At 41.8% G+C, this 9713-nt stretch overlaps 1 protein-coding gene across 2 annotated transcripts in view; it reads left to right on the top strand.

The window, feature by feature from the left end:
* The first annotated feature begins 8 nt into the window (after positions 1 to 8).
* The window catches only part of LOC118403142 (carnitine O-palmitoyltransferase 2, mitochondrial-like), a 17793-nt gene continuing 8088 nt past the window's right edge, over positions 9 to 9713 (top strand). The window contains exons 1-8 of one of the 2 annotated variants that reach the window (XM_035801648.1): positions 9 to 305; positions 3700 to 3749; positions 4240 to 4433; positions 5512 to 5571; positions 6326 to 6429; positions 7059 to 7189; positions 7481 to 7683; positions 8251 to 8518. In XM_035801648.1, the coding sequence (XP_035657541.1) occupies positions 150 to 305; positions 3700 to 3749; positions 4240 to 4433; positions 5512 to 5571; positions 6326 to 6429; positions 7059 to 7189; positions 7481 to 7683; positions 8251 to 8518 (1166 nt within the window). In that variant the 5' untranslated portion in view covers positions 9 to 149. Of the gene's footprint in view, positions 306 to 3699; positions 3750 to 4236; positions 4434 to 5511; positions 5572 to 6325; positions 6430 to 7058; positions 7190 to 7480; positions 7684 to 8250; positions 8519 to 9713 lie in introns of both variants that reach the window. The other variant, XM_035801647.1, reaches the window with a different exon arrangement.

Here is a 9713-nt window from a genome sequence, read left to right as displayed (position 1 = left end):
GAAAACTCTGCCTGCACAGTACTTGAAGCGTCATTGACTGAACAATCGCAGTTTTAACGCATTCATTTAACTCTGTATGTTTTTCACGATGTGAACCTTTGCTTGCAGCTAGATGGTAAAGGTGGCTCTTATACCCCTTAGGATAACAAATGATTTACCCCTGTGCTGTTGTCAGAGAGGTAACCTTTGACCTCCTGTTCTCTAACATGGCTGCCCTTCAGAAGATACCGGCGTTCCAGCCCGGGCTGATACCGGCGTACCGCCGCCTGTACGGGCTCACTGGGAGGAAGATACGCAAAGAACAGGTAACACTAACAGATCAGTTTAGATGCAGAAACGTAGAATTATGGTTTGTTACCCTCTAAACTATTGACCACTCGTTTGGGCAACGCCCCCCTCCCCCTTCCCATAGGGATATCCAACAATAACAGAATAATTCCAGTGGAATTAACGTTATCCGTCGTATCTAGATAGACAGTAGTGTGTTTTAGGGACCACTTAGTTTTTGCTTCTAAATTCTTCGTAAATGCATCTTACATTATAGTCTTCAGGCCACCATCAAACTAGCAGGTAAGAACAGGTAAGCGATTTGCAGAGAATCGAACGGGGTGAGACTGTTCACGCAGTGAAGGAAATCGCGCGGGTTCGATTGTCTTCACTTGAATGCGGAGCGCGCACGGCGATGGCGAGCCTACACTATCGTGCGAGACTATTCCCCTGGTGATGAAACGCGCACGAGCGCGATTCTCATCGTTTGAAGGCGGAGCGCGCACGGCGATCGTGAGCCAATACTATACTACCGGCCTACTAGACACATCTGTATTGCCCATTTGTATTGAATTATCTGTATTGCTCATTTGTCAGCACATCTTATACTTCCCGGCATATGCGACATTCCGAAGTTACGCACCAGTAACTTACCCAGCGGAGGGAGGGGCAAATAAATTGTACATGTACTAGGATTGAGCAAGACACAAACAACGCACTCACGATACGGAGATGCACTTACAAACCTTTATTTAGACATTTGTATCATAATCAAGAGTGAAAAAGGACATGAAGTTAAATCAATAGTATTGTTTTCTTTTTCTACAGGTACAAATGGAACGTCGACAGTGTCGATCTAACTCTGAGTCTGAGCAGCGCTAAAGTGAAATGAAGATGAAATGTACATGAACTCACAGGCTGGCGCTGGCCGGACGAACGACGTGCAGCTAATACTAGTATTCAGATATATGTATGTACAAGTATTACACGATGGAATAAAGATATCGTACAGAATCTAAATTCTACGTGAAAACATTAACTGCGTAACTCAGACACATGAAAACATGGCACTGCGGGTCAAGTTTTGCGGCATATTTAAATGTAAAAAATATAAACCTTCAGTAACTGTTCAGAATCTTACAGATACATTTACACTGGCATTTGATTTGTCACAATTTCTTATCATAGCAGGCCGAGATATCGTACATAAGCATCTAAATTCTTCATGGAAAAATTAACTACGCTACTTGGACAAAGAAAAACATGGCGTCCTGATATGATGACACTATTAAACCGTCATGCACTGCGGGTCAAGTTTTGGCGGCACATTTAAATGTAAAAAGTAATAGATCATAATACAGATACATTTACACTGTCATTTGATTTGTCACAATTTCTTATCATAGCAGGCCGAGATATCGTACATAGGCATCTAAATTCTACATGGAAACATTAACTACGCTACTTGGACAAAGAAAAACATGGTGTCTTGGCAAGATGACGCTACCCCGTCATGCACTGCGGGTCAACTTTTGGCGGCATATTCAAATGAAAAAAAAATAAATTACGATGCACCTAAATGTCCTGTGGATCAAGTTTTGGCGGTATATTCAAATGTCAAAAATAAATTACGATGCACCTAAATGTCCTGTGGATCAAGTTTTGGCGGTATATTCAAATGTAAAAAATAAATTACGGTGCACCTGATGGGCCCGAAGGCGTCCTGACCTTCCTTGGCCTCTTGTGTCTTCTGCTGGGCTGTCTCGGCGAGATCGCCCTTCTTTCATATGTCTTTTATCCACTAGATTGTAATCGCTAAATCCTCGACTTGTTTAATTCCACTCAATTGATATTTCATTCTTTGGCTTTATTGACGATTTTCCATCCTATTTCTTTCGTAATTAACCATTGCTAATTCTTGTCTTTACTTTTCTTTACAGCGTTTTCTTTCAGGTAGAAAACACGGAGATGCCGGGCAACATACTGCAAAGGACGCCAGGATAGCGTGGGCAGACGCCATTTTGTTAACCAACAATTTCGTAGTGATTTTGTAAATTTGTTCGTACTAATCTGTAAATACTTCGGTAAATACTTCGGCATGTAGTGTAAAGTTTGAATACATACGATACTTGCTGGTCTACGTTTTGTACGCTCGTTTGATATTTATAAAATAGCAAACGCTTGATTTGTTTTCATGAATGATATACTGTAGTTTAGCGTCACATCACGGCCCATGTTCTACTAGTAAATTTTGTCAGAAGTTTGTAAACGTTGTGTGAGTTGTAAGGGTGAGTAGTTTTGTAGATTGTAGCGTAAACTCAATACACGGGATAGGTACTAAGGTAGGATGTATTTGTATATATTTCATGTAAGGTTATGAATTTGCTGTGGTATGTAAGTCTGTTTTGTAGAAGGTTTTAGTAGAAAATAACGATGTTGGTGTTGCGTGAGATATTTGTCTCTGTTTTGTTGCTGACTTACGTGATTAGTAACGTTACTACATTCCCGCAAAGGGTTAAATGCCAACCCAGAAATAGAGTGAGTCTTACTACTATACGTTATCGACAAGTATCGCTGTCAAAAGTGTGTCAGCGCCCGTACCCGACGTCTTTCAAAATGGCGGGGGTTCGCGCCTTGAATTGAAGATATTCGAACGTTTAATTTGTCTAGTAGGCCGGTAATATTGGCTGACGATCGCCGTGCGCGCTCCGCCTTCAAGCGATGAGAATCGCTCGTGCGCGTTTCATCACCAAGGGAATAGTCTCGCACGATAGTGTAGGCTCGCCATCGCTGTGCGCGCTCCGCATTCAATTGAAGAGAATCGAACCCGCGCGATTTCCTTCACTGCGTGAACAGTCTCACCCCGTTCGATTCTCTGCAAATCGCTTACCGGAACCTAGCTCAAACTAGCCCAAAACTACAACTTGTATTAATTATTATATGGCTGTGGGAAATCGGGGGCAGAAACGATCATAATGGCAAAGAAAACAATATCAATTAGTTTGTCTTTCTTTTTGTGTTTAATGTAGTGAGAACTGTGGGAAACAAAATAGTGTTTATATTGAGTAGGCCGGCAGGGAATAGTCAAAGTTGTTTTAATACAGGAGTAAAAGCAATATGTCTTCTTCTTTTTCTTTCTTGCTAGCTTACTTGGGTAGCAATGAGGGAGAAGGGCATAAGGTTTATGGCAGGGTAATGAGGCCTGGGACTTCTAACGGTGTACTTCAGGGGAGTATATGGGGTGGCTAAAAGTGTGTCAACAGTGAGCAACAACTGGCTGGGATTAGAACTCTAAACCCCTTGATCTAGAGGCATGTCTGTCTATGAAAGGTCACAAACTTATGACGTGTAGCATGGCCGTACTGCTCTTGTTTTTATTTTTTATTTTTTATCTTCATCAGTTGAACGTTTTGTCTTATTTGATCATTTCAGATCCTTGCTGCAGTACCAGCCACATCAGTCCAGGGGCGCTTCAAGAGCAGGTATGTCAGAAACCAAACTGAAACAAAATCACAATGTCATGATGGTTTGACAGGATTACAATTAACCAAGGGGTATCACTTTGCTATATAGTTATGCCTTTTGGACAGATTATAAATTAAATTCTATAAAAGGCATGCCAAGACCACAAAAATCTGCCCAGGGAAGTATTTACTTGTCTTCACAAATTGCTTCTAATCTAAGTTGTGCTGTTGGGTGTATTTATAGAATCTACTTCAGAAAATGCAAAGCCCTTTCTGTCAAAAAATATGACTGGAATGATCGATTGCAGAAGTGTCTCCAAGGGAACATCATGCTTAGAAAGTTTGTAAGTCTTTGAAGATTTTCCCCACGTATCAAAATTTGCTGCAGAACATGCCTTTACAAGGTGCTTTGAAATTATGTTGCTGGGTAAATAACCTGTACAAATTTAGGACTTATTACAAATCTCAGCCCAAACATCTGACTTTACAAACCCTTGTCTTGTAGCAGTCGATCGCGGGAGTATCTGCAGGAGAGCATCGTGCCAAGCTACCATTTCCAGCCCAGCATGCCGCGCCTGCCGGTACCCAAACTGTCGGACACGTGTGGCCGGTACCTGGCCTCACAGAACCCCATGTTGGACAGTCAACAGTACACTGAGACAGAGAGGATCACTAAGGAGTTTGAGGCTAAGGAAGGGGCAGGTATTTGTTTGTTTGTTTGTTTATGCCTCTATTTAGACGCAAAAAGTGCTCTATTCTGACATTAGGGAGTTTCATGGGCCTGTAAGGTGGTTTGTTATCTTTATTTATTCTGGACAGTCAACAGCTGTACACAGAGACAGAGAGAATCACCAGAGAGTTAGAGGCAAAGAAAGGAGCAGGTAAGGGTGGATGTAAGGTGCTGTGGCATCTTCATTTATTCTTATAAGACTCCTAAAGAAGGTTAGACATCCAGGTAAACTATCAGACACGTGCGGCCGGTACCTGGCCTCGCAGAGACCCATGCTGGACAGTCAGCAGTACACTGAGACAGAGAGGATCACCAAAGAGTTTGAGGCTAAGGAAGGAGCAGGTAAAGGGTGTAAGACAGGCTATGGGCTAGGACTTTGTTTTAGAGGGTCCAAATTTCTTGGTGAGTCACGGTAAGTGATATAGGCACCACTATTGTAGGGGGTCTCAAAGCATCCACCTTCCATCTAGTTTTGGAGAATTTCAAGTTAAAATGGTGCATTCTAAGGTATCCTGAGGGGCAAAATTACTGTCAGAGAGGTCACAGTAGAAGACTGTGATCACAGATGACCTATTAAAATCCCTGGTCAATCAGAATTTCATGTTTGTCAGAGGATCTGCTTCCCAGTGTAACTTACTGTAAGGGTGTCTAGTGCATCCAATTTCTTGTTATTTTAAGAAAAGCGCATCCAGATGAAGCCATGACGCATGCCTTGCTACAAGCCTCCATGTCTATTAGTTGGTTTGGCATCTTTATTTATTCTTATATAAGAATCAAGTTCATAGATTTAGTGGGTCATTCTCTCTATGTTGTGTTTTTGTACTTGCTTGTCTAAACTGACCCCTTGAAATCATGGACATTTTGACTGGATTTTTTCCTTTTCTTGAAATATGTATGTTTTGACTTGTCGCTAATTTTTTCCCTGGATTTTCTGAGCAAGGGTTTAGTCCTTGGTCTTTTTGGCTGGAGTTAACTAAGGTTATTGTTTGTCGCGTAAAATGTATGTTATTGTGGGAGAGTTACGAGACTGACAACCCTTTTTGTCCACAGAACTGCATAAGGAGCTTGTTGCCATGAACGACCAGAACAAGCACACAAGCTACATCTCAGGTGGGTACATGGAACTCCGTGTTCTAGGTTCTAGAAATGTTTGATTGATTGATTGATTTTATTTTGCATATTGATTTTATACAGCAAATTAAAGAAAACAACAGAACGTGCAAGGGGAGAGAAAAAGCCATGTGGCTTATACAACCTCTACCCCCTTCAAAATTTACAAATCATAATGCTATTAAATGAATATGAAGACCATACATCAAACCATAATAAATCAAGTGAAACCCAGTGATCATCATGACGTAGCAAATGATCTAACTAAAAAAAACTGAAACAGACAAAACTAAACATGATCTACAGATCATAAAGAAATAAGTCAAAATCATAGAATTAACCTGCTAGCAAATACCGAATGAAAGCAAATACAGAAAATTAAAGCAAGGGATGCAACAAACAGGCACCAAGTACATGGTATACTTAATAATAACTAATAATGTTAGTGCATAGAAAAAATTGGGTGTGCCATATGAAATATAACAGCATGCCAACAAATCCTAATTACAAACCTTACTGCCTGTCTTCAGAGCTTGCACACAAAATTCTATAGCTTGACATAGGACTTCAAACTTTAAGAAAGAATACAAAAAAAGTTTATGTCATTTTCTTGGTACTTTAATAACAAGGATATTGTTCCCTTTTATCTGTGTATACCTTTGTTTTGGAAAAAAGTTTAGCATTGTACAGTTTTTGTACCATGAAAAGTTGTAAGATTGGTTTTGTAACACATTGTCCTTCCCCCCCCGTCCAGGCCCATGGTTTGACATGTACCTACAGAGCCGGCTCTCTGTAGTGCTGAACTTTAACCCCTTCATGTCGTTTGTGGATGACCCCAGAGCTGGATACACTGACCAGGTAATCATACTTATCTTGTCATAAATATAGAATACATGTACAACACGGTGTATTCAGTACAGGGCTCTAGTCAGCGTCCGTTTTTCTGTCAATTGACGGAAATGTGCTGCGTCTGACGGAAAAATTTTAAAACCAATCAGTCAACCTTGACGGACAAAAATCCTTGGTGGAAGCTACAGGCGGCCGTAAAAGCCACACACTGTTTGTTTTGCTATTGTTATGATTGTTGACAATGTGTGTCGGCGCCCTTTCGCATACGATAATCTCATTAAAACCCGTTTTTCAAGGTCTCAGTTCAGTCCTTCTAATTAATTTTCGCGGTTTTCGCGACAATTGTAATTGGCTGACGGAAAAAAATTTCGAGCTGGCTAAAGCCCTGATTCAGTATCACCCAAGGTACCAGCCTGACGGCTGGTAGGATCTGACCCTTGGAAAGCCTGATTTAATTGCCAAACTACTCATAAACAGGATAAAACTCAATGTTACAACCTGTGTCAACAACTTTAAAAGAACATCAATTCAAACAAAAGAACACTGTTTGGTATTGTTACCATTGAGCTAAGTTGAAATCCTGGCTAAAACCATAAGGTGTCCTTTACAGTTTTTGTGGTGCCTGTTTTTCCTGACAGCTGGTGAGGGCCACCAACTTTGTGGTGTCCTCTGCAAGATTTATGAAGTCCCTGAGAGCCGAGCTGCTCAAGCCTGAGATTTTCCACCTTGGTGAGAGGAGCAAGTCCAAGTGGTTTGAGAAGATCATTCGGTAAGACGAGCTTCTTCATGCAATTATTCTATTTCCATGTGTTCCTAGTTTTCAGTCATGGTGCTTTGCTTCTGTAATCCTTTATTCAGTCATTCTTCCATTCTTATTTCCACAGGTACATTCCCATTTCTCTGTCTTAGTGTTTTGCTTTTTCCTTTGTTCACTCACTCACTCACTCACTCACTCACTCACTCACTCACTCACTCACTCACTCACTCACTCACTCACTCACTCACTCACTCACTCACTCACTCACTCACACACTCACTCTTTTCTTCTCTCTATCCACAGGTACGTTCCCAGTTCCCTGTCCTGGTACGGAGCTTACATGGCTAACGGATACCCCCTGGACATGAGTCAGTATAAGAATCTCTTCAACTCCACACGAATCCCTCGTACAGGGAGAGACGAAATCGTGGTGGACGATATGGCTAACCACTTACTGGTCGTGAGGAACGGGCACATGTACGTCTTTGATGTGATGGACGCTGATGGTGAGTCTTCTTTTCTTGTTCACATTCAATTTATTTTAAGTGACTGTGTAGTGTAGTGCGTAGTAATACTAATAGACCCATCCAATAGCACAAACCACCTCAGTCTAAACATAAAGATGTCAACATTTGACGGACATGAAGCCAGTCTGTCATTAGTCAAATGGCATATGCCTGTGCCATCATTGGTTGAACTACTAATTGTAGTAATTGACAGTCAGGATCAGTCTATACTTGAATAAAATCTTTGCAATAGCCTAGTGTGTAACTTTGCATTCCGGAGTTTTGCAGGCTCAAACTGTGCTGTGGTCAGGCCATGTAAAAGACTAGTCTAGTCAGTATTGGTGTTCTCAACTTTAAAACAATCCTGTTCCAGTTTTCCGAAAATGATTTCATCAGGTTGGTAGAACATAGGATATTTGAGTTTCCTTTGCACAAGCACTTAAGTCTCACCTGGTAGTGGAGAGAAGCAGAACTCCAGTCAGAAGCTCTGTGGAAGATGTCTGACAAGGCATCTAAATGTAAACATTATTGTGTAAAAGAAAACTTCAATATCCAATCCTGTTGCAGGTAACATCAAGCCAGCGGCCGAGCTGCATGCCTACCTGAGCCACATCCTGTCTGACAACTCCCCACCCCCCTCTCACCCCCTGGGCTACCTCACCGCAGAGAACAGAGACACATGGGCAGGACTGAGGCAGAAACTAGAGGACTGTGGGAACGGTGAAGCACTGAAGGCAGTGGACAGCGCAATGTTCTGTCTGTGTTTGGACGACTCGACAGCAGAGGATCCAGACAGCCTTACCAGACTGATGCTGCATGGAGATGGGGCCAACAGGTTTGTTTGTTTGTTTGTTTGTTTGTTTGTGTCTTGATGGCTTGACAGTGGACAATGTGGACAGTCGGACCAGACTCCTGCTGCATGGGGACGGGGCCAACAGGTTTGTTTGTTTGTTTGTTTGTTTGTTTGTTTGTTTGTGTCGTGATAAATAAACAGCCGAGGATGTTGACAGCCTTACCAGACTGAGACGGGGCCAACAGGTTTGTTTGTTTGTTTGTTTGTTTGTTTGTTTGTTTGTGTCTTGATGGCTTGACAGTGGACGATGTGGACAGTCGGACCAGACTCCTGCTGCACGGAGATGGGGCCAACAGGTTTGTTTGTTGGTTTTGTAAATAGCTTAGAACGTTTTTGCCTTGCCGCCAGGCAAGGCTTTACGCCAGGTTTCTTCCATGGTTGGACGGACCTGTTAACCTTGCTCTTCCAAAGACCCTTCCAAATCGCCTTTCTCATGGACAAGTTTGACGGCTCAGGCAGACAATGGTACATCCCCGTTGAATTTTAAACCGTCCATTTTACGTATTTGTTTCTGTTTGCGGTCGGTTCTAAAAGCATTTAATATTTTGTTACATTGAATAAATGAAGCGTTTGTATGGTAAAATTCCAAATTCATTTGGAGTGACATAAAATCAAGTGCATTATCTCGCAACAAGAATTGCATTAGCTATTCATAAAGATGAAATAATTTCCAAATCAGGCTAATAAATTGTATGTGAATATGTAAGTAGCCATGACGTCATCAAAACGTTGGAGAGGCCTTCCGAGACCGCAGCAAAACGCTAACGTGAGTTTAGGAGAGCGCCAGCTCAAAACGTCACACGAGAAGTCGCAATAGATAATATCTAGGATCACTTTGTTATATTTCAAATATCAACCCTAGTCCTGCGGCAAGCAATAACTGTTTGTTTGCAATGCATATTCTATATGCGCCGCATTTAAGAACGCATGCCTAAGAAACTCCGGTGTGAGTCGAATCATACATCATGTACTCCCAGTACATTGAGAGTACACACCGTTTCGACGTACTCTCCTAGAAACTCCTCCAGCAACTCTCAAGCACAAGGAACCAAGAGTTAAATACCAAGAGAGACTATTGACTCAAATGCAAACCATGTGTTACTCAGCACCAAGAGGCCACGTCTAGCGAAATAATAAAGGGTTAATGCCCCGCCCCGAGGTGTATATGGTGAGATAA

Source organism: Branchiostoma floridae, chromosome 16 (assembly GCF_000003815.2).
Source record: "Branchiostoma floridae strain S238N-H82 chromosome 16, Bfl_VNyyK, whole genome shotgun sequence".
Classification (NCBI taxonomy): domain Eukaryota; kingdom Metazoa; phylum Chordata; class Leptocardii; order Amphioxiformes; family Branchiostomatidae; genus Branchiostoma; species Branchiostoma floridae.
The sequence above is the reverse complement of the archived record's forward strand: the minus strand, read 5'-3'. Positions and strand labels throughout refer to the sequence as shown.